Source organism: Giraffa tippelskirchi, chromosome 3, assembly GCF_054371585.1.
Source record: "Giraffa tippelskirchi isolate mGirTip1 chromosome 3, T2T-mGirTip1v1.2.pri, whole genome shotgun sequence".
NCBI lineage: Eukaryota > Metazoa > Chordata > Mammalia > Artiodactyla > Giraffidae > Giraffa > Giraffa tippelskirchi.
Window position 1 is genome coordinate 68,180,578 of NC_137277.1, and position 27,852 is coordinate 68,208,429.

At 34.1% G+C, this 27,852-nt stretch overlaps 1 protein-coding gene across 4 annotated transcripts in view; it reads left to right on the forward strand.

Moving 5' to 3' along the window:
- MAP3K2 (mitogen-activated protein kinase kinase kinase 2) overlaps positions 1-27,852 on the forward strand; it is a 94,033-nt gene that overhangs the window by 43,008 nt on the left and 23,173 nt on the right. For 3 of the 4 annotated variants that reach the window (XM_081581153.1, XM_081581151.1, XM_081581152.1), the window contains exons 2-12: positions 8,294-8,362; positions 11,821-11,939; positions 12,578-12,618; positions 14,289-14,388; positions 18,622-18,735; positions 19,118-19,205; positions 22,476-22,606; positions 23,839-23,918; positions 25,169-25,236; positions 25,405-25,497; positions 26,216-26,422. In XM_081581153.1, the coding sequence (XP_081437279.1) occupies positions 8,356-8,362; positions 11,821-11,939; positions 12,578-12,618; positions 14,289-14,388; positions 18,622-18,735; positions 19,118-19,205; positions 22,476-22,606; positions 23,839-23,918; positions 25,169-25,236; positions 25,405-25,497; positions 26,216-26,422 (1,048 nt within the window). In that variant the 5' untranslated portion in view covers positions 8,294-8,355. Of the gene's footprint in view, positions 1-8,293; positions 8,363-11,820; positions 11,940-12,577; positions 12,619-14,288; positions 14,389-17,384; positions 17,492-18,621; positions 18,736-19,117; positions 19,206-22,475; positions 22,607-23,838; positions 23,919-25,168; positions 25,237-25,404; positions 25,498-26,215; positions 26,423-27,852 lie in introns of all 4 variants that reach the window. The other variant, XM_081581154.1, reaches the window with a different exon arrangement.

Here is a 27,852-nt window from a genome sequence, read left to right on the forward strand (position 1 = left end):
CTGAGTTTTCTTTATTTAATTATATTTAGGTTATACAGTCTCAGAAAGCTGCTTAGTTTATGCTGTTTCCTTCTCGGAGTATTAAATCTTGAGACACAGAATGTCCATCTGTCTTTTATATGTGATGCTAATCTTAATCACCTCATTAAGGAATTGCCCAAATTCTCCACTGTATACTTACTGACTGCATTAGATTTGTTAGAGTGTATATACCATAAACAAAGTGTAAAGATAAGTTATAGACCGTAGACCATAATGAACATATCCAACAGAGTTCTTGTATTTAAAATTTTAAATGTGCAAAAGGCTTGTTAAATAGTCACTTTACAAAAAAGGATATCAGAATGGCCAGTAAACCAGTGAAAATGGTACTCAACATCATTAATCACGAGATAAGTGTAAATTAAAACTATAGTGATACATTACACAGCCACCGGAATGACTGCTAGGGTTGGTGAGAATGTGGAAGAACAGGAACTCTCTTGCATTACTGATGAGAGTATCTGTGTTTAACACAGTCACTTTGAAGAGATGTTCCTCCATAACTGCTGAAGGTAATTGTATGCATGTCTTGGAGATCTAGCAGTTCCCTCCTTGGATATATATCCAGCAGAAATATGTGTGTATGTTTACCAAAAGGCATGTTCAAGAGGTTCATAGAGCTTTTATTTGTAATAGCCAGTAACTGGAGACAGCCTTCATGTCCATCAGTAGTAGAATGGGTAAATTAGTTGAGGTATAAGCTTATAATGGAATATTACACGGTGATGAAAGTGAATAAAATACTTGTACAGATTATGTTGAAGAATTTCAGAGACATAAGATATCAAATGAAAATAGGTACAGGCAGTTCCATGGTGGTCCAGTGGTTAGGGCTTCACTGGCTTTCCCTGCCAAGGGCATGGGTTCAATCCCTGGTTGGTGAGCTAAAATCCTATAAATTGTGCAGCACAGCCAAAAATGTAAAATAAAAAAGAAAAATACAAAGAATATGTCTTGTATGTTTCAATTAGCATGAAATGTTAAAAGGCAAAACTAATCTATGGCAGTAAATGTCAAGATGATTGTTCCCTTATGGGGAAATGGTGGCTGACAGGGGACAGGTACAAGGGAGTCTTCATGGGTCCTGGAAATGTCTATATTTTTATCTGTTGTGGTTATGTGGGTGAACATATATGTAAAATGTATGTTTAAAATTTGTGCCCTTTAGGTATGTTCTGCAGGGTGGTAGGTAAAAAATGATGTTTATATCTCTGTTCCCTTCTATGAGTTTTATACATTTAGCTTTTCCATTTTGTCTTTGATCCATGTTGAATTAATTTTTGCATAATGTGTGAGGTAGGGGTCTAACTTCTTGTTTTGGCATATGGATATCTAGTTGTCCAGCACCATTTATTGATGATTATTATTTCCCCTGTTGTCTTGGCACACTCATTTGACTATAGATGTTTGAGTTTATTTCTGAACTCTCACTTCTGTTTCACTAGTCTCTCTCCTTATGTAGGTACCTCCACTGTTTTGATTGCTGTAACTTTGTAGTAATTCTTAAAATCAGAGAGTGTGAGTCCTCCAACTTTATTTTTCTTTTTCAATATTGTTTTGGCTCTTCAGGGTCTCTTTTAGTTCCATATGCATTTAAATATCACTTTTTTCATTGCTGTAAAGAAAGGTCATTGGAATTTTGATAGAGATTACATTGAATCTGTAGGTGACTTTGAGAGTTTTACCATCTTAAAAACATTTTCTTCCAATTCATGAACATGGAATGTCTTTCCAGATACTTAGATCTGTTGTAATGTTTTTCAGAAGCATTTTATAGTTTTCAGTGTACAAGACTTGTTGTTGTTAAATATATTCCTAAGAATTATATTATTTTGATGGTAATATAAGTGGAATTTATTTTTAAATTTAATTTCTATATTCATTCTTTGTGTATAGAAATAAAACTGATTTTTTAATTAATTTATTTTTTACTGAAGGATAATTGCTTTACAGAATTTTGCTGTTTTCCGTCAAACCTCAACATGAATCAGCCATATGTATACAACTGATTTTTTAGTGTTGATCTTGTATCCTGCAACTGTGCTGACCTGTTTCATTAACTCTAATATTGTTTTTGTGAACTTAGATTTTCTGTATACAAGATTGTCACCTGCAAATAGGTATAGTTTTGCTTCTTATTGAGTCTGAATTCCTTTTATTAAATATTTCATTGTCTTGCCTCATTTTCTGGCTAGTAGTCTAGTACAATATTAAATAAGAGTGGCAAGACTGGACATCATTGTCTCTGATCTTAGGAGACATATATCCAGTTTTTTATCATTAAATATGATGTTAGCTGTGGGTTTTTCATGGTTGCCCTGATCAGCTGCAGGAAGTTCCCCTCTCTTCCTAGTCTTCCGAGTAGGCAGTTGGATTTTGGCACTTGCCTTTTCTTTGTCTGTTGAGGCGATTATGTATCTTTCTCTTATCTGTGTTTCATTACATTGGTGTTGTATGCTGAACCCACCTTGCTTTTGTGGGATATATCCTATATGTTTCTGGCGTAGAATCCCTCTTTTTAATGTTCTGGATTTAGATTTGTTAGTGTTTTGTTAGTATTTTTCTATATTCACAAAGTTATCAATCTGTAGTTTTCTCTTACAGTATCTTTGTCTGATTTGATTTTCTGAGTAATAAAATATTAATAATTGGTGGTAATCCTTCCTTAAATGTTTGAAGCCATCTATCTGGGTTAGGACTTGTTTATTTGTGAAAAGCTTTACAATTTCTGATTCAGTCACTTTATTTCTTCCAGGTGGTCTTATTCACTGATATACAATTATTCATAGTATTCCCTTTTCCTTTTTGTTTCTGTAAGGTTGGTAGTAATTCTCCTTTAATTCCTGAGTTTAGAGATTTGAATCCTCCTCCTTTTTTTTTCTTGGTTAATCTAGCTAACAATTTGTCAGTTTTTTTGATCTTTTCATGTAACCAACTTTTTGTTTCATTGATTTAAAAAAATTGTGCTTTTATTGTCTGGTTTGTTTCCATTTCTAATCCTTATTGTTTCTTTCCTTCTACTTGCTTTGGATTTAACATGCTCTTACACCTTTTAAGGTAGAATTTTAGGTTACTGATTTGAGATCTTTCTTATTTTTTAATATAAACATTAACAGTTATAAATTTGTCTCTAATTTTTTGGGGAGGGGCATCCTCTGTGGCTTGTGGGATCTTGCTTCGCTGACCAGGGATTGAACTCAACATTGAGAATGTTGAGTCCTAACCACTAAACTGCCAGCAAATTCCCAGCAGTTACAAATTTATCTCTAAATTATACTTTAGATGCATCCAATAGTTTTCAGTATGTTTTAAAATTTTCATTCATTTCAAAGCATTTTCTAATTTTCCATGTTACTTCTTTTTTGTCTCATTGGTTCTTTAGGAGTGTGTTTAAATTTCCATGTTTGTAAATTCCCCAGATTTCTTTCTGTTACCAATTTCTCATTTCATTGTTGTCAGGGAACATACATTGTATATCTTTTTTCTTTTATTTCTATTCAATGGTATTTTTATTCTGTTGACCAGAGGAGGAAAAATCTGGCTTTATGGTTGGCCTTTTATGCATATGGTTATCTAAAGTTCTATATTCAAAGTTATAAACTTCTACAGTTAGGAAGGACTTGATAACACTTTGTTTTAATAGATATTTTATAAATATTTATGATCATGGTTTACTAATAGTTTGTTGTTGTTGTTGTTCCTGCACATTCATTTACTTATTTTTTGTCTTTTAAGCTTTTTCTTTTAGATTGAAGTATAGCCAGTTAGGGCCTCCCTGGTGGTGGCTCAGACAGTAAAGAATCTTCCTGCAATGCAGGAGACCTGGGTTTGATCCCTGGGTTGGAAAGATCCCTTGGAGAAGAGAATGGCTACTCACTGCAGTATTCTTGCCTGGAGAATTCCATAAACAGAGGAGACTGGTGGGCAACAGTCCTTGGGGTCACAAAGAGTTGGACAAGACTAAGCGACTGACACATTCACTCACTACTATAGCTGATTAACATTTTATAACAGTTTCAGGTGGACAGCAAAGGGACTCGTCTATACATGTACCATTGTCCCCCAAACTCCTCTCCCATCCAGGCTGCCACATAACATGGGGCAGATTTCCCTATGCTCTACATTTGGACCTGGTTGGTTATCCATTTTAAATACAGCAGTGTGTACATGTCAATCCAAAACTCCCTATCTATTCCTTCCCCCTGTTTTTCACCCCTGGCAACCATAAGTTTGTTCTCTTAAGTCTGTGAGTCTATTTCTGTTTTGTAAATAAGTTCGTTTATATCATTTCTTTTTAGATTCTGCATATGAGGGATGTCATATGATATTTCACCTTCTCTGTCTGTCTGACTTCACTCATATGACAATCTCTGGGTCCATCCATGTTGCTGCAAATGGCATTATTTCATTCTTTTCAATGACTGAGTGATATTCCATTGTATATATGAACCACATCTTCTTTATCCACTCCTCTGTCGATGGACATTTAGGTTGCTTCTGTGTCTTGGCTATTGTAAACAGTGGTGCCATGAACACTGGGATGCAGGTATCCTTTCAGACCATGTTTTTCTCTGGGGTATATGCCAAGAATATTTCTTAAATCTATTTATACTTACTGAGATAAATTTTATTGCCTAACATGTGATCTGTCCTGGAAAATGTTCTGCATGCATTTGAGAAAAATGTGTATTTTGCTCTTTTGGGGTTGAGTGTACTATAGATATGCTCTATATCTAAATAGCATTATTTTATCTATATAGCATATTATAGCATTACTTAATATTATAGCATTACTTAAATCTTCATTTTCTCATTGATGTTTCTGTCTATTTGTTTATCCTTTATTGAAAATGAGGCATTGAAATCTCCAACTGTCCTATTTTAATTGATTATTTCATATCTTTTTTCATGTATTTTGAGAGTCTGTTGTTACGTGCATACATGTTTATAATTATGTATCTTGTTGATAAGTTGGCCATTTTTTCGCTATAGATGTCCTTCGTTGCCATTAATAACCATTTGGTAATATATTCCATTTTTCTGCTAATAGTATAGCCTTTTGGCTACTGTTTTGCATGGTATATTTTTTACAATCTTTTACTTTTAATCTGTTTTGTGCTTGAATCTAAAATGTGTCTGTTGTAGACAGTATATAGTTATCAGGTTTTTTAACCTAGTCTGCTCATTTCTAGCTTTGTTCATTCTGCTTATATATATATATAAAATTATACATAAGGTAGGATTACATCTGCCATTTTTGCCAGTTGTGTTCTATGTGTTTTATATCTTTTTTTGTTCCTCATTCCTTCATTAGTGCCTTCTTTTTGTTAAATAGATATTTTCTAGTGTGCTGTTTTAATTCTCTTGTTTCTTTTTCCATTTAAATAAATGTATACTTTAGTAGTTGACCTGGGGATTAAAATCAACATCTCAGCCTACAACAATATAGTTTGAGTTAATACCACTTAATTATAGTGGCATACAAAACTTTCCTTCTAACTCCATCCCTTGTCTGTCTTTTGTGCTATTGTCATTGTATAAATTATATCTACATAATATATACCAAACAGCATGCTTATAATTATTGATTTACGCAGTTTCTTTAAACTTGTCTGTTAATTTCCTCCTGCTGCTTGTGCAGGAAAGAGTTAAGGTAGACCTTGCTCCTTATCCTTGAAATAACTGCTTATGAGGCCTGCCCGTTGCTGGCATCTGAAAACGTGGATTGGAGGGTTCTCACCTGCCTAGCTGACACGAATGGCTTACTGTGCCTAAATTGCTTATACAAACAGTGTAGTTTATGCTGAACACTTGCTTTTTTTCTGGGAATCTGGAATTTTGATACAGGTCTAGTTAGTCTGACATTTAGGCTTCTTCAGGGTCAGTTTCTGTTGATTGTTTTCTCTGTGTATGGATCAATGTCTTTGCATGTCTTTTTTTTCCTTGAATACCGGACATTTAAAATATTATAATGCACCACCCCTGGAAATCTGGTTTTTCTCCCTCCCCGGTGTTTTTTGTTGTTGTTGTTACAATTTGTTTGTTTAATGACATTTCAGAACTCATTTTTTAAAGTCTGTATGTTGTATGTGGTCACTGAAGACTGCTTTTAGTTGTCAGCTCGTGATTAGACAGAGATTTCCTTGGATACTTGGAAACTTTAAGTCTCACAGTCTTTCAAGGTGTGTGTGTGTGTATGTGTGTGTTGGGGCTGGCTTTTAACATTCTCTCAGGCATTTACAGTTCTACCTCATCCTTCACTTACTGCTGCACAAAGCCTCAAAGTTAGCCAGAGGTGAAAGCCAAAGGTTTTCTTAGGCCTTTCTTGACTGTGCAACAGCCTTGGGCATTTGCATAACTTCTAGATTTCTAGGAATCTGTTGGAGATCTTCAGAGTTCCCTACTGACATCTCATTCCTCAGCTTTCTAGAAAATTTTTTTCTTAATATATTGCCTGCCCCAACTATTTTTTCCCCAACCTCTGACAGTTGAGATATATAACGGTTGTCCTTGATTTATTTTCAGTAAATACCCCAAGCTCTTTGCATTGGAAAAGCTTTAAGTCAGGTTAAATAAAGACAGCTTTTCAAATGGGGTCTATCAGCAAACCATTAGATAGGTCAAATATGATAGTTTTGGGGGAATCCATTCTTCCTTCTCCAGTGGCTGCCAGGCTCATTTTCAGGGGGAATTCGGGCTTGTTGGGGTTTTTTTCTTTTTTGGCCACATTCTGGCATGTGGAATCTTAGTTCCCAGTCATATGTACGTGCTCAGTTGTATCTGACTCTTTGTGACCCCACGGACTGTAGCCTGCCAGGCTTCTCTGTTCATAGAATTTTCCAGACAAGAATACTGGAGCGGGTTGCCATTTCCTATTCCAAGGGATCTTCCCAATGCAGGGATCAAACCTGCATCTGTTGATGTCTCCTGCTTTGGCAAGCGGATTCTTTACCAGTGTGCCACCTGGGAATCTCCCTAGTTCCCTGACCAGGGATCAAACCTGCACCCCTGCATTGCAAGTGCAGAGTCTTAACCACTGGACTGTCAGGGAAATCTCGGGGCTTGTTGGTTTAAATTGTTAATTTGGAGCTGGGAGTAAAGGGTGGAAAGATAAGAATAGGGAAGGTCAAAACACCACAAGACTTTCTCTTTCTATTGAGACTACAGAATGCTTCCCAGATGGCTGCAGACTTTTGGTTAATTCCTTTGTGTTGATTCTGATAATTTTTTCTTTTATGGAGGAGAGAATTTTTGTAGGCTTTTACTGCTTTGTTGATGTCCTCCTTTTGTCTCTAAACATGACCTTTTCCATTCATCTTTATGTGCCCCTGCCTTGTGGGAGCTTGAGTTTACTCAGTTATCTCTTAAGCTTTTTTTTTTTTTTTTTGAAGTTGAGTGGCCACTTACCCTCTCATTTATTTTAAAACAGAATTATAATGGGGTGGGAGGTGGGAGGGAGGTTCAAGAGGAAGGGGATATATGTATACCTATGGCTAATGCATGTTGGTGTATGGCAGAAACCAACACAATACCATAAAGCAATTATCTTTCAATCAAACATAAATTAATTTTAAAAAACAGAATTGTAGCAGTAGTTTAAATAATTGAGGCATAAGAACTCATCTAGAATTACACAAGCCTATTGAATGAGCTCTTATTTTCCCTTCCAGATTCACACATAACCTTACAGGTCTACAAACCTGTTCAAACCACGTTCAACCAAGCTGATTAGAACTAGAATTGTCTCTGTACAAACTGTCAATCAGGGTCTGTCCCTTTTCCATCCAGCCACCCTCTGAGCTGGGTTTTTATGCACTCAGTGTCCTTTATCAACATTGTTGTGTGCACAGTCACTCAGTTGTGTCCGACTCTTTGTGACCCCCTGGACGATAGCCCACCAGGCTCCTCTGTCCACTGGATTTCCCAGGCAGGCATACTGGAGTGGGTTGCTATTTCCTTCTCCATCTCTTAAGCTTTTTAACTGTCAAAAATTGTTCCCTTTTGTTTTGCTTTAGTTTAGATAGACAGGAATCTGAAAAATACTGAAATAAATTTAATATAAAGTAACAGTGATTTAGTTCATTCTCAATAATTGAATATCTGGGAAGAATAAGGCACTTTCCCCATAAAAATGTGTAAAATATTAATATTGTACATTCTCATTAGTGTCACTTATACTGATTTTTTTCTTTTTATGGCTCCCTCTTCTCTTTCTTCTTACTATTACCGTGTTCATTTTTTATCTCCTTAGGCCACAGAGAATGCTGATGGGAGAACCATTTCCCTAATTTCCAAGTAGTCAAGCTGATTGTCATGATGGGTGAGTTCCAACTAAAAGCGTTTCTCATCTATAATTAAAGGATAATATGGGGTGGGGGCTTTCTCTGTGTATATGATGAGCTTCTTAGGAAGAAATCCTATGATTTAGTAGATTTATATACTGTTTTACATTTATTTACTTAATAGATTTTCGATTAAAGCACTTATTGTGTTGATTTTTACAGTTTTGGGGTAACCAATTTGTGCAGGACATGATGTGGACATTCAAAATAAACTGCTAAGATGGATTGTGATTTTTCTTTTTTTTATTTATTTTTTTGGATTGTGATTTTCTTAGTCTGATAGCCAGATAAAATTCTTAGTAAAGAAACCTGACTTTTAACGATTGAGTAAATGCTGAGGAATGAATTGTTATATAATTACTCAACAGTGTAGTAATATAGATAGACTAATCTTGAAACTTTATAATAGAATAGAGGAGTAAATCGTTGGTGTTCAAGGAGAAGATGTTGGTAAGTCTCCTGTGGTGTCATAAAGTTAATGGAAAGGAAGGCCAAAGCATGGGAATGGATTGTGGGATTAAGTTTATATATCTTTTTCTTTTCTTCTGTACTTTCTTTTTTTTTTCCCCCTCCTTTTCTCCTTGGAGTTGAGGGTTCCAATGTGAGGCAAGGATTGGACAGGGAAAAACTAGAAAGAAATGGAGCAAATGGCTCGTCCTATCCTAATGGGGAAAAATAGACTGTGTAGTTGGAAGCTAAGGTTTTAAACTTAGACCAGTATCTTATACCAATATCTTAATTCTGACATGTATTTGCCAATGTTTGTCTTTGTCACAGTTTTCCTATCCCTTGCTTAACAAAGATAGTATTCACTCTTATATGTATATACATGACATTAGAGCCAAAGAATTTAAATTTGTCCATATTCTTGACTGGAAGGGCTAGCACACTTTCAGTGTGTCTTTAGTGGCAAATGTGTAGGCAAAACCTCCACCTTCCTACTTTTTAAATTTCTCTTCCATTTCCTCTTTTTGTAACCAGAAGTGCCTTGCCATCAGGTGGTCCAAATGCTCCACTTTTCTCACCTTCACCTCCAGTTCCAAATTGGAAGTTTTACTGAATTCATACCAGCTTTTCATTTTTGTTGCTGTCACCATAGTGTGCAAAGAACAGTCATTGCTTAAAAACATTTACAAAGGTAGTCTCAGGAAACGATGAATAGTTGAAAGGATGCATCACAGATACTTGAATTTTAATTGAAGATTTTCTCCTATAAATACTTTTTTAAGTATAAAGAATTAACCATAAAAGATAATAAATTAAACATTTCTGATAAATCTTTTATTTGAAATTATTACCTCCCAAACATTTTCTGGGTTTGTGCTCAACACCTAAATGTCCTCTTAATGTGTGTCAGAAATCCACTGCTGCTTCTCTGTGACTCTTGGTCAGACTGTGGGATCCTCTGAGCATCCTCTCTGCCATATAGATCAACTCATGATCCTGTGACGTTTGTAACCTGTCTAATATTCCCGGTACCTGTAACCTCCATAGAGATTCTTAATAGGGTAAAATGGTCTAAGAATTGTTAGAACAGTGCTTATAGTGTATGTTCACCACTTTGCTTGATCCTTTGGGCATTTGTTAGCTTACATCTTATCAAAAGTAAGTTTCCTGTTGGGTACTTATGTAGCATCTGATTCTCCTTCAAACCAGATAAAAGAAGGAACTCAGCTAAGTAACCCTTCAGTTGTATGTCATCTCCCTGAGAAGTTACTTTTATTCAAATGGCTCTCTCTACTTTTTTACATGTACTATGGAAAATGGTATTCATTTTTTTTTAACTCAGTATATGTAATATATACTCAGTATATTACATATACTGAGTTAATATATGTAAATGTGATAAGAGATTTAAGCCAAAGCCTTCCCAAGAATTTATTTTGGTGTTATAATATTAAACATGTAATGTTGAACATGAAATATTGTGAAAATGCCTAAATTCACATGCTTAAAGAGGAAAATAATTAGGACATAGATATGTGTAAGTATTAAAAGTTTTCCTCTCCCCAGTATAGAATTACAGGTCTTACTTTTCATAAGAAAGTTATATCAGATAATTTCATTCTAGTTCATAGTATTTTCAGCTTATTCTTTTTCTAAGGAAGGATTTATATTTTATCAATAAATGACATAGTCTGGCTTGTACCCATATACAGCACACATGTTGTAATTACGTTAGACCCATTTGGCTCAGTTACTGTTTGGCTAAGCTAATATTATGTAGAAATTTTATTTCACAAATAATACTTTTTGAAGGATTAAAATTTTCTCTGGACCTGGAATTTGTTAACAAAATCTTTGGAGCCGTAATTTTAATTTTAGTATGCAAGTAGTTTCACTATAGAACAGAATATATTGAGTATTGTAAAAAAATTAAATATTAGAGAAATAAGCTGTTTGTGTATTTGAAAGGCTGATAGAGCCATTGACTTGCCAAATTCTTTTTAATGATCTCCCTTTGCAGGATAAAGCATGTTTTAATTACTACTGCTCTGGAACATAAATTATTGTTACCAAAATGGTTACATTGTAAAATGTAAGCTGTAAAGTCCCTCAGTTCCTTTATTTAACAATTGTTGATTATCATTAGTAGAATTGATTTACTAGTGAAAAATCAATTAAATTGTCCAGAGGTCATATAATTATCACTTCTAGGATGCTCACGCTTATATAGTCTTAGAAAGAAATCTTTGGTATGTTTGGAAAAGATTAAAAGTTCATGGTTCATGATCGTTTCAGTTTTATGGATTCAGTACTTTTTTCTAAGAGGTGAATTTTTCTTGCATTGATTGCTTTTAAGTTGTTAGTGGTTGAGGTCCTTAGTCTGTTAGTGTAGTCTTGTTGAACCTTACGGTGAAGATATTCCAAGGAACCACATCCAAATATCAGTAGGCCTTTATCTACAGATACACTTTTCTTTGTTCCTGACTTGAAGCACTGATGAAAGGGAAAAACTCTGAAAGGAATTCTGTATTTTAAACATAAATGTGAAATAATGATGGCATTTAGAGAAAGGTGTTTGTTTTTTCCCCACTTGTTTTAATTAAGATTTTAGATGTCAAAAAAAAAAAAGATTCTAGATGTCTTGTTGATGTCTTGTTTAGGAGTCATAGAAAAGAATTTGTTACAACAGGGTTGTTTTGACCCATATCCTAGGATCTTACATCAGGAGAAGAGTAAGAACGACTGTACTTGCCTTATAAATGTCTTATGTGAACACCTAGTGTGAGGCAGGCGCTTGATACAGTGCAGTTTTAATGTTATTTAGGTTCAGTTTTTAAATAACTAAGCTTTTCTTTCACCAAAATAACAAATGCAGGCCTTGAAAGTGTTCTAGATGCATTAAATTTTATTATAAATTTTGTATTGATGTCTATGATAAATACATATTGAAATCATAGTTCTGTGTATGTTTTATTTCAAAAATACCTAGATGATCAGCAAGCTTTGAACTCAATCATGCAAGATTTGGCTGTTCTTCATAAGGCCAGTCGACCAGCATTATCCTTACAGGAAACCAGAAAAACAAAATCCTCATCACCAAAAAAGCAGGTATTTGTCTCAATAATATTTTAATAAATATATAGTTGTTCTGTGAATTATTTTCTTTGAATATCCTAATTGTATAGAGGATTAGTTTGAAGTGATCAGCTTTTATACTTTTGAATCAAGTATTTTGTAGTTTGTCATACATCTTTCTAGAAGGGTGTCGGTTTTGTTTTTTTAATGATAGTTTCATTTGTGGTAACTTCTCTCTAGAGTAGATATCTCATACAATTCCTAAGGCATGTAACACAAGCAAATGGCTTTTATTTAAATAATTGACTATTCTCTATATTTACAGATGAAGATAATTTTGATTCTTATACATGAAATTTATTTGGAACATCTAACATAAAAAGTGGAAATGTAGTATTCTGTATTGCCCTCTTAACAGAATTAGTAAATGTCTCATATTGGGGATGCCATCACTAATAGATCTTGGTGCTCTTTCCTGTTGAGCCCAGATTAAGCAACCTAATTCTCTCAACTCAGCTCTTTGGTAGAAACTGTCAGTTGATTGGAGTTGACACTGATTGAAATCTCCTTCCTCCTGTGCTCTATCTTAAATGAGTGACTAAAAAGAAAAGTGGTTTAGAAATTCTAGGAATTTTATCTGATCTCTGACATGATTTATCATTTCATTACAGAATGATGTCCGAGTCAAATTTGAACACAGAGGAGAAAAAAGGTAAGGAATGAAGCATTATATGTCAGTTCATTGATTTAATCAAATGCATGTCCTACTTAAGATATTAGAGGTTCTTTTTAGATTTTAAATGTAGGTTCTCATGGCTTACAAATTGAGAATGGGCTAGTCCTTGTTGGTAACTGTAATGTGTACTTGTACTTAAGATAGAATCTATCAAATTTCAAGCTAAGCATCACAAGTGAATCATGTTTTTACTTGGCAGTATTAGGAAATAAGTAAGGTCATTGTGTAATGCAGCTTTAAATATTACCATTTAAAAAAATTTTACTCAGTGTAAATTAAATATTTTTCTCCTTGATTTTAGATGTATGGACTTAAATTCACAATTTTGAGTATTCTGAAAAAACTTGAATCATTTGACCTGTATTTAATTAATAACATTGAGAAAAGTGTTGGACTGGTGACTAAATTATTTAGCAAAGGTGGAAGACTACCCTTCAACTGGGTATTTGTATCTCAGTGGAATGGTGGAAATGGTAGTAGTGGTGGTTGACAACAGAATTGCTGACAAGACCTTGTACAAGATAAAGAAGATAGAATTTTATTTCTATTATTAGTGTCTCATTAATTTAGTGAAAGATCTGTCCATCTTAAGGAATTTTAAAAAGCTCACAGTTCATATAACTTGAAGATGTAAAAATGTTTTACACAGAGATTTAAAAAAAAAAAAAAGGTAGAGAGTCTTCCCTGGCGGTCCAGTGGTTAAGACTGCACTTTGAATGCAGGGACTGTGGATTTGATCCCTGGTCAGGGAGCTAAGATCCTACATGCCTTAGGGCCAAAAAACCAAAACATAAACAGAAGCCATATTGTAACAAATTCAATAAGGACTTTAAAAAATGAGTAAATAAGTAAACTTAAAGAAAAGAAGAGAGTAGGGGATGCAGATACGTCATACAAATATTGTCCTATCTACTTTTTCCTGTTTACAACTTTTATGGATATATGCTCAATTTTTTTTTTTTAGTTCGTTGAGCACTTACTATATGCTGGGCTATCAAGAGAATAAAGTTAAGTGAAATATGCACGATCCCTCCTGTTGCAAAACTTACAGTCTAGTAGATAGTCTCCAAACTTAGAGACATGGTCCCTTGGGGCAGCACAAGTCAACCCTTTGTGAAATAAGAAAATTCTAGGATTAAAAAATTTTAACTCTTTAAAAATATTTATTTGGGGATGTGTATGCTTACGTGATATATATGGGTGTGTGTGTGTGTGTGTGTGCGTGCACTCAGAAATACTGAGTTGATAAGGGTTCAGGAATCAAAACTTGGATCCCCAAAGAACAACTTTATTCTTTTAACAGTTTCATCATATGGCTATGATGTAGTTAAGTTCAATTACTTCCCAAAATGAACATTTTACATTGTTCTTTAATATTCTTATAAATAAAACAGTGCAAATTATAAACTGCCGAGTATTTTGAGAATTTCCTTTTTATAATTTTTATTAGGCTACAACAGACTTCAGAGTTCTTGAACTTTGTGTTAAAATATTAGTGCACCTGATCAAAAATGAGCCATTGTAATGTTTAAGTAAAGTGAATATTTATATTTTAACTTGATTCTGTATTCAGGAGATAACTGTTACAAGTAAGTTATTTAACTGTGCATAAGACAATAAAATATATTAAAATTCTGTTTACATAGAATCCTTCAGTTCCCCAGGCCAGTTAAACTGGAAGACCTGAGGTCTAAAGCTAAAATTGCCTTTGGACAGTCTATGGATCTGCATTATACCAATAATGAGGTAAACATGTGCATGTTAACTTTCAATAGTTCTTTTTTTGGAAAAATAGTGTGTTTATTTAAGAGATTGTTTTAGGATGGTTGTGCTTTTATTTGGGCATCGATAAGGATGTGGTATTTTATTTATTTATTTATTTTGGTGAGACAGGAGATTTTTTTTTAATAAATTTATTTATTTTAATTGGAGGCTAATTACTTTAGAATATTGTAGTGGTTTTGCCAAGGATGTGGTATTTTAGAAGAATAAGATACCAGTAGTAAATTTTAACTTATTAAAATGGATTTTTTCATTGTGTAAGGTACTGAAAGGTGCTGCTGTGCAGTAATTGAGAATCTGTTAAAGGAGGAAATATGTGTATTGCTTAGAAGTTTGCTGCTTGTTTATGTTTTATTTTTGTTCTTTGTTCTTTATTGATGAACTCTTTCCTTCTCATACTGTGTACTTTTCTATAGAGACAACAGGGCTTTGGTAGTTGGACAGTTTAGTTAAAACTTAAAGGATTGCTTTCATGCTGGTAAGGATGTGAACAGATTGTTAGTCTATGTTTGGGAGTCAGTATGTAATCTCAGGGGCTCACTATGACACTAAGGAGCTCTAGTGTTCTGGGGAATCCCTTTTGAACCTTCTGTAAAATTTGGATTGCAAATCTCTGAGATTTCTTTCAGATCCTATGATCTCAGATCAAGATGTTGCGATTTAAGAATTTCTAGGGTGGGGGGTCCAGGAACGGGAACACATGTAAACCCATGGCTGATTCATGTCAATGTATGGCAAAAACTATTACAATATTGTAAAGTAATTAGCCCCCAACTAAAATAAATAAATTTATAAAAAAAAAAAAAAAAGAAAAATTAGGTTAGTTTGGCATGATTTGTTCATATTGTTCCTGTCTGAGCTCTTAAAATTGCTGTTTCTTTTTCTGAGTTCTCCCAATTTGTTTACAGACTTACCTTGGAGATACTGCAGGTTCAGTCTAGACCTCTACAATAAAGTGACTGTTGCAATAGAACCAGTCACGTGAATTGTTTGTTTTCCCAGTGCAGTTATGCTTGTGTTATAGGCTCTTAAGTGTATGGTTTTAAAAAATACTTTATAGTTAAAAATGCTAGCCATCATCGTAAGCTTCAGCAAATTATAATCCTTTGGCAATAGTAACATCAAAGATCACTGATCATAGATCACCGTAACAATTACAATAATAATGAAAACGTTTGAAATATTTGGAAGAATTACCAGAATGTGACATAGAGACACAGGGGAGTAAATACTGTTGGAAAAATGGTGCCAGTAGATTTGAGGTAGGGTTGCCACAAACCTTCACTTTGTGAAAAAACAGTATCTATGAAGAGCATAGGTGATGTGCTCTAAAGCAGGGGGTGCCTGCGTATAATATTTTCTAGGGTTTTCTTGAGGATTGACGTAGAGCTGATTGACCAGGTTTTAGCAACTTGCTCCCATTTTCCAAAAAATTGGGAAATTTCTCCATATCAGCTTCTTTTTCTCATGCTTTCTGAAGGATTTCTCAGAGTGGTTTTGCCGTTTATGTCTGGGTGTCCTCTTGGCAAAAGTATGGTAGAGGAGGCATTAGGGTACAACACTACATTGCTTAACATTTTCCTGCAACTCTGAGTTTCTGTGAGAATCTGTGATTTTTTTGACCATGTTCTGATTCACAGAGTGACAAGCCTGGTGCATGTCCTTGGACAGTAGGGGCTCTAGGGAAAGACTTAAAAGAGGTGTTAGTTTTATGGACCTGTAGACATGCAGAAAACTCATTTATATTGCTTTTATTCCAGTTCTGTAAATATTTTTTTTCTGTGTAATACAAAATCCTCTGTTCTAAAAGAATTATTTTGGTTTACCAGAATTGAAACAAAGAAATTTAAGCTGGGTTGGATCTTTATCTTATGAAGTGTCAGGGAGGTGTGTATTGTCACAGGGCATAGATGGGGATGTGCAGGCCAAAGTAAGTGGATTTTCTAAGACTTTCCCCATTTTTAGATGGGTAGAGGGTAAACCTTTTTATGTACAGTTTTCATGTTTCACTATGTAAAGTTAAAAGATAATTCACTTATTTCAAATTTAGGTTCTATTTAATGAGATTTTGGACTCAGTTTTTAGTTTCCTTTCCAGAAATTATTTTTATTAACATACAACTGATTTACCAGTAATAAGCCTGCTGCTGCTGCTGCTAAGTTGCTTCAGTTGTGTCCTACTCTGTGCGACCCCATAGACGGTAGCCCACCAGGCTCCCCCGTCCCTGGGATTCTCCATGCAAGAACACTGGAGTGGGTTACCATTTCCTTCTCCAATCCATGAAAGTGAAAAGTGAAAGTGAAGTCACTCAGTCGTGTCTGACTTTTCGCGACCCCATGGACTGCAGCCTACCAGGCTCCTCCGTCCATGGGATTTTCCAGGCAAGAGTACTGGAGTGGTGTGCCATTGCCTTCTCCGAATAAGCCTGAGGGAAACAGATTTTATGAATAGACTGAAGTGAATTCACCAAACAGGAAAATATTGGTTGGTTTATTTAGTATAATTTAGAAAAGGTGAAACTTGTTTTTGACTTTTAGTTCTTGTTTTAAAATTTGTAACAGGTGCCCTTAGCACATATGAGAGATTACATCAGAGCTACAGACCAGGGTGCCACTCCAGGCTCTTCCAGAATGGCCAGATTTCACTCTAGCAAGCTGCAGAATCATTTATGTTAATATTTTGTACTGTGATTTAAACTAGTATCTTTTCCTTAGAGAAGTAAACAATCCAATTATAAATAATGTGTAGTTAAAGTAAATATTCAGGTTTTCTCCTTAAGTGAAAAATTGGCAAAACAGTTCTTATAATTGCTTTAAAATGTTTTCTAGTGTTTAAAATATAATTTAAAAGCTATTAAAGATGGGAACAAAGGGTTCATGATTGATAGAAAAATGAAAGGAATTTAATTAAATATACCAGACTTGTTTTTTGATATCAGTTAATGTTGTTTTTTTTTTTAGAAAAAAATTCTCAGAGGAAAAAAAGGGCCTGATGGTAGATAAGTTGTAACAGTATAAAATTTGCTATGAACAGAAATTGGGAATATAATCTCAAGTACTGAGTGAGGGTAAGCAGATTGTATGATGTAATTCACATTAGTCCTGCTTTGCATTTGTGTCTGGCAGCCTTTCTGAAACAAGAAATAGTTTTCATAAAAGAAATCTACAGAGAATGAGTTCACACCATGTCAGCTAGTGGGTTGGAGTACAGATGAAGCTTTTACCCTATGATATTTATTAAACAGTATTTACCAAGAATTTGTTCTAGCCTAGGGGAAATCCTGGTCTGCTAGGTGTTTATCCTGTTCAAGACCCTTAACTAGTTCACTGGGCCTTTACGTTTGAATGGCCTGTATACTGTGTGTGTTAGTGCAGGCTCACAAGTGTGGAATATGTTTGCTTGTTTTCATTCTGTCCTTTTCATGAAATGGAATGTACTTTGAAGATTATTGACAGAGTTGTCTTAAGCTAGTAAATTTACATTTAAAACAAGTATTTTGTTAAGTAGTATGAATCTTGCTTTTCCCTCACTGCTTCTGTCCCTTATAACATCTGATCCATAAGAGGACTAATGAAAGCAGATTTCAGCATTCAGGGCCTATTGTAGGATGGCTCACCTATTTAGCTTATTTGTTTTAGATGGTAGTGGTCAAGTTGCCATAGTCAGAGATAGGAGTGCAAGGTGGACTGGAGGTTGCGAGTACATTACTGGTGGCACCCCTCCATGGCATCTGTCACTGATGCTCATTTGTATTTTATATGTTGGTAAGCACACTAGTGAGGATGCATATTTCTGGTTATTATTTAAAAAGAAATAAAAATTTCATCAATGCAGGTGAAAAATAATACTTTTATATAGTTTTTGTATATGTTCCTTAATGCTGTTTTGAGGTGAAGAGACTATAACTTAAGTTTAACAATATTATAGAAATATCCTAGAAAATTGATCTTTAAGTATGTTTTCTAGAAAAATTTAATGTATAATAAAGCAAAAAATTTATTCATATTCATTTTATGATTTCAGTGATGGTAGGATGAGAAGAAAAAAACCTAGATACATGTATTCATTCATAATTTCATTATACTGACAAAGAGCAAAGTATTTTGAGATTTATAATTCCGTAATAATGGAGATACTCCTGGAAGGACTTGACCTGATGAGATGGCTACACAATTCCTTATGTTCCTTTTTGTTTAGTTGGTAATTCCATTATCCACCCAAGATGACTTGGACAAAGCTGTGGAACTGCTGGATCGTAGTATTCATATGAAGAGCCTCAAAATATTACTTGTAATAAATGGAAGTACACAGGTATGAATTGGGAATTTTTTTCAGTGAGGATTATAGGATATATGCCTGTAAGAAGTCAATATATGAAACATAGTTATATTCTATAATAATTGATACATTTTCAATATGATTAAATTTAAACTTACACATTGTAATTGCTATAGTTCAATATGCTTGCTCCTCAAAACTATATAGCCAAAATTACAAATAAGTATAATATACTGTACATATGATGTTAATAGCAACTGAGAACCTGGGAAGAATTACAATAGAATTAAAATTTCAAAGAGTAAATTTGCTAAGACCCAGAGAGAGAATACTTGGGTTGTATTTGATAGGGAAAGGAGTCTGATTAAAACCCTAAAGGAGAAGAATAACATTAATCTTCCTTTTTTCTCTTTAGGCTACTAATTTAGAGCCATTGCCATCACTAGACGATTTGGATAACACAGTATTTGGAGCAGAGAGGAAAAAAGGACTTTCTGTAGTAGGTAAGAAAGCTAGTGTCTAAATCATGAAATGGGTTATTTCTCAGTTTCTCTCCATCCTTTAATGTAGGATAACACCTGTACATAATCCTGATAAATAGTATATCTCTTTACTCCTTGCAGTTTGTTTCAGTTAACTATATTCTAGTATCTGATATCCCTTGAAAAGTTATGTTGAGTATTAACAGTATTAGCAGTCACCAGTTTAAATATTTCCTTTCCTTATATACATAGGGTATTTTGATTTTCAACAAATTAAAACCTAAAAAATGTTTTAATTGTAAAAATAAAGTGAAGGGAAAAAATTAAAAGTAATTCCAATATATTAAAATTAATGGATGGACTAATAAGTTCATAGGCCTTTCTCTAAGTTTTAATTATTGCCAAGAATGCTATCAAAATAAAGATTACTAAGAATTTGCAGATTATGCTTTATAATTACTTTAGTAGTCATTAAAAATAGACTTATAATTAAGCTTATGATAAAAAAGAAAAATGGATCCTGAGTGCAATTTTTTTTTAAAGGAGGCTTATTAGAGAGACATAGGCTGGGCAGAGGTTCTCTGAAGTTGCCAGTTCTGTGACTCTTCTTCTGTTTGTATAAAACACTGATATTCTACATTTTTATATGATAAAAACATTATATTGTTCAAAAAACATTGGTATAAATGTTTTAACAGATAGGGCAGTGAATATGGGCATTAAAGGTGGCATGAAAACGTGAGAGATGGATTTAAAGAAGGAAAGTAGGAGATGAAAACAGGTGAATAGGGAGAAGGTGGAAGGGAATCTAAGACTGGTGATAGAAGAGGATTGTTAATAATGAAAGAAAAGATTAAATTGGCATGTGGACAAACCAAAAAATTTATGAATTTGTTACTCACCTTCTGTCTTGGTCCCCAAAGCGATTTATGACTTGCTGCTGCGTGTGTGCTCAAGTCATGTCGGACTCTCCACGACCCCATGCACTGTACCCTGCCAGGCTCCTCTGTCCATGGAATTCTCTAGGCAAGAATACTAGGATGGGTAATCATTCCCTTCTCCAGGGGATCTTCCCGGCCCAGGGATCAAACCCGAGTCTCCTACATTGTAGACGGATTCCTCACCATCTGAGCCATCAGAGAAGCCCGTTTTATGACTACGTCCTTCTAAGTGTCTGTCTTACATTAAGTGTTACTTTGGGTTTCCAAAGCGTCAGAAATGTGAGCAGCAGAGAGAATATACAAGTAAAATAATAATAGTTGCTTATCTTCATTTGTATATATTTTTATATAATTTAAATTTTTGATAAAAGAATATTAGAAGTATCTGAGTTCAAATTCTGGCTCTCTAATTAACCAGAGACCAGTAACATTGTCCTCTTCTTTAAATCATGGGATTTTTGCAGCAAACAATTGAGAGAACACTTTAAAGTACATTTAGCTTTTCAAACTAAGAAAGCATGACTGTTATTTATCATTGATTTCTTTCTGTATCCCTTTTCTTATCATTGTAGTACCTATCATTTTAAAGCAAAAAAATGCCAATTCACCTTAGTTGTATTAGAACAAGCTAAATACATTAGTTAAATTGTCAGTTTTAATTCATTTTCATTTAAAACTGTGCTGAATGCCTCACTTTTACTCTACTAATAAATATTCTTGTTTGACTTAAGTGCCAGCATAAAAAGAAATGGAAATTGTAAAGTATAAAATTACTAGTCTTCTTGGCACCTCTTTAAGCTTGAAATGGCTTTGATAGGTATCACCGTTATCTTTTCCCTTTATTTACTGAAAATTATTTCTTTAATTATTTTCACAAAAGATAGAGGAAGAACTTCCTTTGGGATAGGAGTATATGCTGGTGTGGAGGTCTCAACCATTGAAATATCCAGTACTAACAAAGGTTCAAAAAAATAGGTTATCAAGTAAGGAGATAAAGAAATTTTCAAAGCCTTTTTTCTTCCCTATGTGTTTTGAATAATGAGTGTATTTATCTTCTTTTGTAAATAAGGGTTTATGGAAGGAATAAAAACATTAGGGACATTGTGATCGTAATTGTTACAAAGTCCAAATCAATTCCTGGCTTAGAGGTTCCTAATAATTTTAGAATCAAGTGTAGAAAATTATCTTTTTTATGCATATCTCTTGGTAATCATTTTGTTCTCTTTTTCCGTATCTCTTCACTAACAAATGCCAACATGTGTTTACAGTGACCCCTTTACATGAGACAAGAGCCTTTTTTGCTTGAAATCTGACCAGAACGCAAATGCTCACATAACTTCCTCAAATCTTTTTTTAATTCCAAAAAGTTAGGAGGAGAACACAGAAACTATGTTAAGAAACATAGCACAATGGGATGAGCTGTTTTAGCGTCTCTAATTCTCTAAACCATGAAGAAATTTAAATTCCAGGAATATGGCTTGCCACCAAAAACCTAATTTTAAGTATCCAAGGACAAAATCCAGCATTCCAAATTGGAAACATTCTAATATTGGCTAAATGACTAACAAGTAAATCTCACTTTAGATTTCTAAAGATTAAAGAGAGGCAATGCAAAGAACATGGTGTAGACAAATGTGCACAGCATATGTTCATTATGAATAATTTTGCCATCACAGCACCCTTGCAAAGGAGAGATTTAGTCCCATGTTTACAGATGAGGAAACAGGTTCATGGAGATTAGATAGCTTTCCCAAAGACAGAGCTGGTAAATAACTGGAACTGGAATTTAAACCGAGGTTGGACTGTGACGTTCATATACTTTCCACAAGATCATGATGCCTTTCATAAATTACATTAAAGGGTAAAATATATCAGTGTACAAGTGACCTTTGGAAATGAAGAAGCAGTGGCATTTATCTAAAAATATAAGATCCCCTGGAATGGCTACTCACTCCAATATTATTGCCTGGAGAATTCCTTATACAGAGGAGCCTGGCAGACTATATAATGGGGTTGCAAAGAGTCAGATATGACAAAAAGAAAGAACGACTTTCTTTTTTTTTTTTTTTTTTATTGTGTTATCAACCTCATAATGCAGTTGTCAGCAGGCAGAAGAACATACTACCTAACAAGTATAAACGAATATTACATTAAGGTGGGAGTTTAGAAAAGAGTAAAAAACATTTGAAGTTTTACAGACATAAGTGCTCTGATAAGTTTTAATTAAAACTGGATATCAGTTGCTAAAATCATTAGTACTATAGTCCAGAAGTTCTGAGTGTGTATTTAATTAAAATAAGAATTGGTACCCTGCTAGAATTTATAAAATCTGTAATTTTTCTCTTTTGAGGTCCCACTAGTAGAGATAGAAGCTCCCCTCCCCCTGGATACATTCCAGATGAATTACACCAGGTTGCCCGGAATGGGTCATTTACCAGTATCAACAGTGAAGGAGAGTTCATTCCAGAGAGCATGGACCAAGTAAGCAAAATTTGAATGTTGTTTTTCATTTCATTTAAAGGGATGTTGTCAGGGGATAGTGTGGTTTGGCAGGTACATGGAGGAAGGTATTTGTTTTACCTCTTCTCCAATCCCATATCTTCCTTTTTAAGTGAGCAAAATAGTGGAAATACAGGAAAATACTCACTAATTTACATGTGTCTGTGTGCATTCATATATAAAGAAAGGTGGTATAAGGCTGATTTTCTTATGTTCACAAATGAATGAATGCATTTGTTTATAATCCTGATATTAACATTCAATTTAATAAATATTTAACTTTGTGAAGCTGAGGTTTGTCTACTTTCTAAAACATTAAAAAATTTTTTTTAATCTTTTTAAAAAAGATTTATTTTTTAATTTGTGTCTTTGTTTTTGGCTGCACTGGGTCTGAGTTGCTGCAGACTTTCTGTAGTTGCTGCTAGCAGGGGCTGTGCTTTGTTGTGATGCATGGGCTTCTCATTGCAGCGGCTTCTCTTGCTGCAGAGCACGGGCTCTAGCGCACATGCTTCAGTCTTTGGTACACAGGCTCAGTAGATTTCGGGTTTAGTAGTTGTAGTGCATGGGCTGAGTTGCCCTGCAGCCTGTGGGATCTTCCTGGACCAGGGATCGAACCCCTGTCTTCTGCATTGGCGGGTGGATTCTTAACCACTGGACCACATGGAAGCCCTTAAAATGTTTTTTTTAAAGTTTTGTAGTATTGAAGTATTTTTATGGAGTTGCTATTGTTTTCTTATTATTACATTGGCTGCTTATATTATTACAGGAGTTTACATTTTCTAATAATGTAGCAGTCGTGGTGTCGTTTATTTCAATTTGGGTGGTGCTGTTGTTCAGTTTTCAGTAAACAAAATTATGTGAAGTGTTTAGCTTTTAATTATTTAGATGATAATCCAAGACGGAAGATATAGAAAATTCGTATTTTTCTATTAGGAAATTTTGCAGTTGTAGCCCACCTACAGGGGACAACTACTTTTAAAACATTTAAATAGGGTGGCTGCTATTGGATATGGAGTTTCTTTTTTGGGTACTGAAAGTGTTCTGCGATTTTGGTGAGAGTTATACATTCTGCTATTAACCACTGAATTGCACTATATGCTTTAAAATGGGTGAATTTTATGGTACATGAATTACATCTCAACAAACCTATTTTTAAAAAACAGTAACTTCGGTTATATTCATGTAGAATCAAGGTGGACTTTTTATTTTTCTAGATGCTGGACCCATTATCTTTAAGCAGCCCTGAAAATTCTGGCTCAGGAAGTTGTCCATCACTTGATAGCCCTCTGGATGGGTAATGTTGATTGTAGTTTTTGTTTTTTAATATATGTAGGTAAATATGCATATGTATTAATAGCATGTTGAATTATCAACTCTTTTGTGCTACATTCAGAGGAATGTAGTTCATACTCATGTATACTTATGGCAAATTGATTTTTCCAGTCATTGGGCTCAGTATTGTTTTTACTTAAAATGATTTCTGATTATAATATTTTGAGTTTCCTGCTTGGTAAATTGTGTTTGAAACTAAAGGCAAACTTAGAGTTTATGTACGTTTACTTTTAAACCTGTGTTGGTGAAACTGCTGTCAAATTTTTCATAATAGGTTTAATTTTGGAGATTCTTTAATTTCTCTTGTTCAGGATTATTTTTATTCTGGTACCAAATTATAAATACTATACATTCTTGGTAATTATGTCCCAGTTTTGGTTGTCAATTAAAATTTAAGTACTTTTTGTGAGGATTATACTTCTGTTCAGGAATATAAGCATGGTCAAGTTGCATCTGTGAATTTTTGTTATAAGTGCTCCCTCTCTCCTGGTCTCAGCAGGGCAGTTTTCACCTGTAGCATGCAAAGTCAGTACCTATTTACTCTCCTCTGATACTGCTTTTGAAAGCAGCTTCTGAAAATGTAATGACTACTGTATGGAAATATACATTTAATTTTCTATTATTCATATATATGAAACCATTGTCTGTGCCCATGTCTTTCTCAGGATAGATATTTAAAACATTTAAGGAATTCAGGGGAATAGTGATGAGAAAGTTACATATTGAGTACTTAGTATTTGAAAGACAGCGTCCTGAGATAGACAAGTGTAAAATTGCGGAGTTAGTATTATCTCCTTGTTATAAATGTGGAAATCATTTCAGAAAGATGATTTGCCAGGGTTGCAATAACTAGTTTAAGTGGCAGAGCTAGGATTGAAACACAGGTGTTTCTATGTATCCATAATGCCAAAATGTATCTTTATTAACCACTATACTCTGTAGGTCAGTTTTAAAAGCCAGGCTTTTTGTGTGCATGTATCAAATAAGTGTTTGAAAAAAGATTCCTTTTTTCAGTTAATGTTTCAGAGTGAGTGCTATATATGTGTGTGTATATGTATGTATTATATATATATAAAATATATATATATTTGTGTGTATATATTTTATATAACTATATCTACCCATACATACAGATATTGATATTGCATAAAGATTTTTTTAAATATCTTAAATACTTTCTCTTAAAATAATGAGACTTTATCTACTTTTTAGAGAAAGCTATCCAAAATCACGAATGCCGAGGGCACAGAGCTACCCAGATAATCATCAGGAATTTTCAGGTTAGACTGTTCACATTCTAAATGTTTAAATATTTATGGCATTGAATAATATTTTGGCTGGGTGGAAGAGAGAAATTTTTTTAAAAATCAAAAATGTGTAAATGTGTTTTTCATGATTAGAAATATTTGATTTTTTTAAATATATAACTTTCTTATGTGTCTTAATAGACTATGATAACCCTATATTTGAAAAATTTGGAAAAGGAGGAACATATCCAAGAAGGTATCATGTTTCGTATCACCATCAAGACTATAATGATGGTAAGTTTATTAGATCAACAACAGTTGTTAAAAATCTTGCAAACAGTAAAAATAACTTTGTTCCTATATGACTTAGTTTTCTACTTAAAACTTTTTAAAAGGACTTTGAATCATAACTACAATAGAGTTTTAGCTTTATGCCAGCTTACCTCTTGAGACGTGTCTTTCCTTAGAAAGAAAAGAAGTAGTTAAAAATGGTATTTAATTAAAAATTACTCCCTTAGTGATGAAATGCATACTGTATTCTCCTTTTTTTTTTTTTTTTTGTATTGTCCTTTTAAGGAGAAAAAGGACTTCCTATTAACTTTACAAGTTTTGTTTATATTTTAAATCATTATTGAAAATGAAAATAAAATACATTTTTATCCTTTTTATACAAACTGAGGGAGTTCTGTCTGTGCTTTTATGAATGTGTGAGTGTGTTAACACAAAAGTTATTTGAACTTATAGTCAGATTCTGTTTCTTTTTTCCCCATTTTCCATTTCTGCTTACACCTTTTTTTTTTTTTAATTTTTGTGATTCAGTGTTAGCTAGGGTATTTCCTTGAACTCTTAAAAATAGTGTTCTTAAGTTTAAAACGTAAAATCAAATAATCATTGCTGTTTTAGCTTCTTATCCTAGTCACAGAACAAATTCTGTTCCTTATGCTACAAATTTTAAATACTTTGAATTACAATATATTATTAAAAGTTGCAAGGTTCTGTTTTCATTTTGTAGGTCGTAAAACTTTTCCAAGAGCTAGAAGGACCCAGGGGACCAGCTTCCGATCTCCTGTGAGTTTCAGTCCTACTGACCACTCCTTAAGCACTAGTAGTGGAAGCAGTATCTTTACCCCGGAGTATGATGAGAGTCGAATAAGAAGAAGGGGAAGTGACATAGACAATCCTACTTTGACTGTAATGGACATTAGCCCACCCAGCCGCTGTGAGTAATAGAAATTGGCATAGTGAAATGTGTGGCAGAACCTTTGCAGAATTTTATAATATTGATAGAAGTAAATATAACGAAGGCAGTCCTCAGGGTGAGATCAGGTTTTCAAAAGACGTAAAAATGGTATTTCTAATGGTGTTTATAATGTTGGATAAAAGCATGGTATTACTGCTAATTACTTTAAACGATTTACTATCTTTTGCTTTTATTAGGAAAATTGTTACCAATTATCATTCATTCATTCCACATATCCTTACTGAATGCTTAGCTCTGAGAAATTTCAGATATGACCTCCAAGATGTAATCTAATGGGGAGAATGATGTGTGGAGAAATAATTATAGTGTCTACTTAAGACCTTTAATGTGAGGAGGAATTCACTAGTTAAATAGGTGACATATACAGGAGGCCATGACATATCCTGGGCTTCCCTGGTAGCTCAGCTGGTAAAGAATCCGCCTGCGATGGAGGAGACCCTGGTTCAATTCCTGGGTTGGGAAGATCCCCTGGAGAAGGAATAGGCTACCCTCTCCAATATTCTTGGGCTTCCCTGGTGGCTCAGATGGTTAAGAATCCACCTGCAATGTGGGAGACCTGGATTCGATCCCTCGGTTGGGAAGATCTCCTAGAGGAGGGCATGGCAACCCACTCGAGTATTCTTGCCTGGAGAATCCCCATGGACAGAGGAGCCCGGTGGGCTATGGTCCGTGGGGTTTCAAAGAGTTGAACACGACTGAATGACTGCACACACGTGACATATTCTGAAAATGAGAAATAGTTCTTTTTTGGCTGAGGTGGAGAATATCTTACTTGAAGCAGCAGAAATAGAACTAGAATGGTAACTAAGGCCAGATTGTAGAGTATGTGACCTTTATCTTGTAAGCAATATATAAGATTCATGCTCAAGGATATTTTTTGCAACAATATTTGTATACTCTGAATTCCTTGCTTTTGTGCTAGTGTTGTCATATTTTACACCCGCAACTTGCATTACATTGCTGCGATTTTTGGTTTAGACAACTATATTTTAAAGTGATTAAAATAAGAGATGAATGTCTTTTATATATATCTCCAGCTTATTTCTATAGATCTTTATTTATGTCGATCCAGGATTCTTTTAGGTGTTATATCCCTTTTGTCTGAAGAATTGTTTTTAACCTTTTCTTCTAATATGAGTCTACTGGTAACAGCTTCTTTCGGCTTTTGTTTGAAAAACTTTTATTTCTTTATTTTTGAAAGATACATACATTTTTCTGGACATACATACATAGAATTCTGGACACTTTTAATTTTTTTATTTCAGCACTTTAAAACTGTTTCTCTGTTGTCTTCTGGCTTGTATACTTTCTGAGAAGTCTGCTGTATTTCTTACCTTTGTTCCCTTATATGTAATGTGCTTTTTTTCCTCCCACTGGCTACTTTAAAG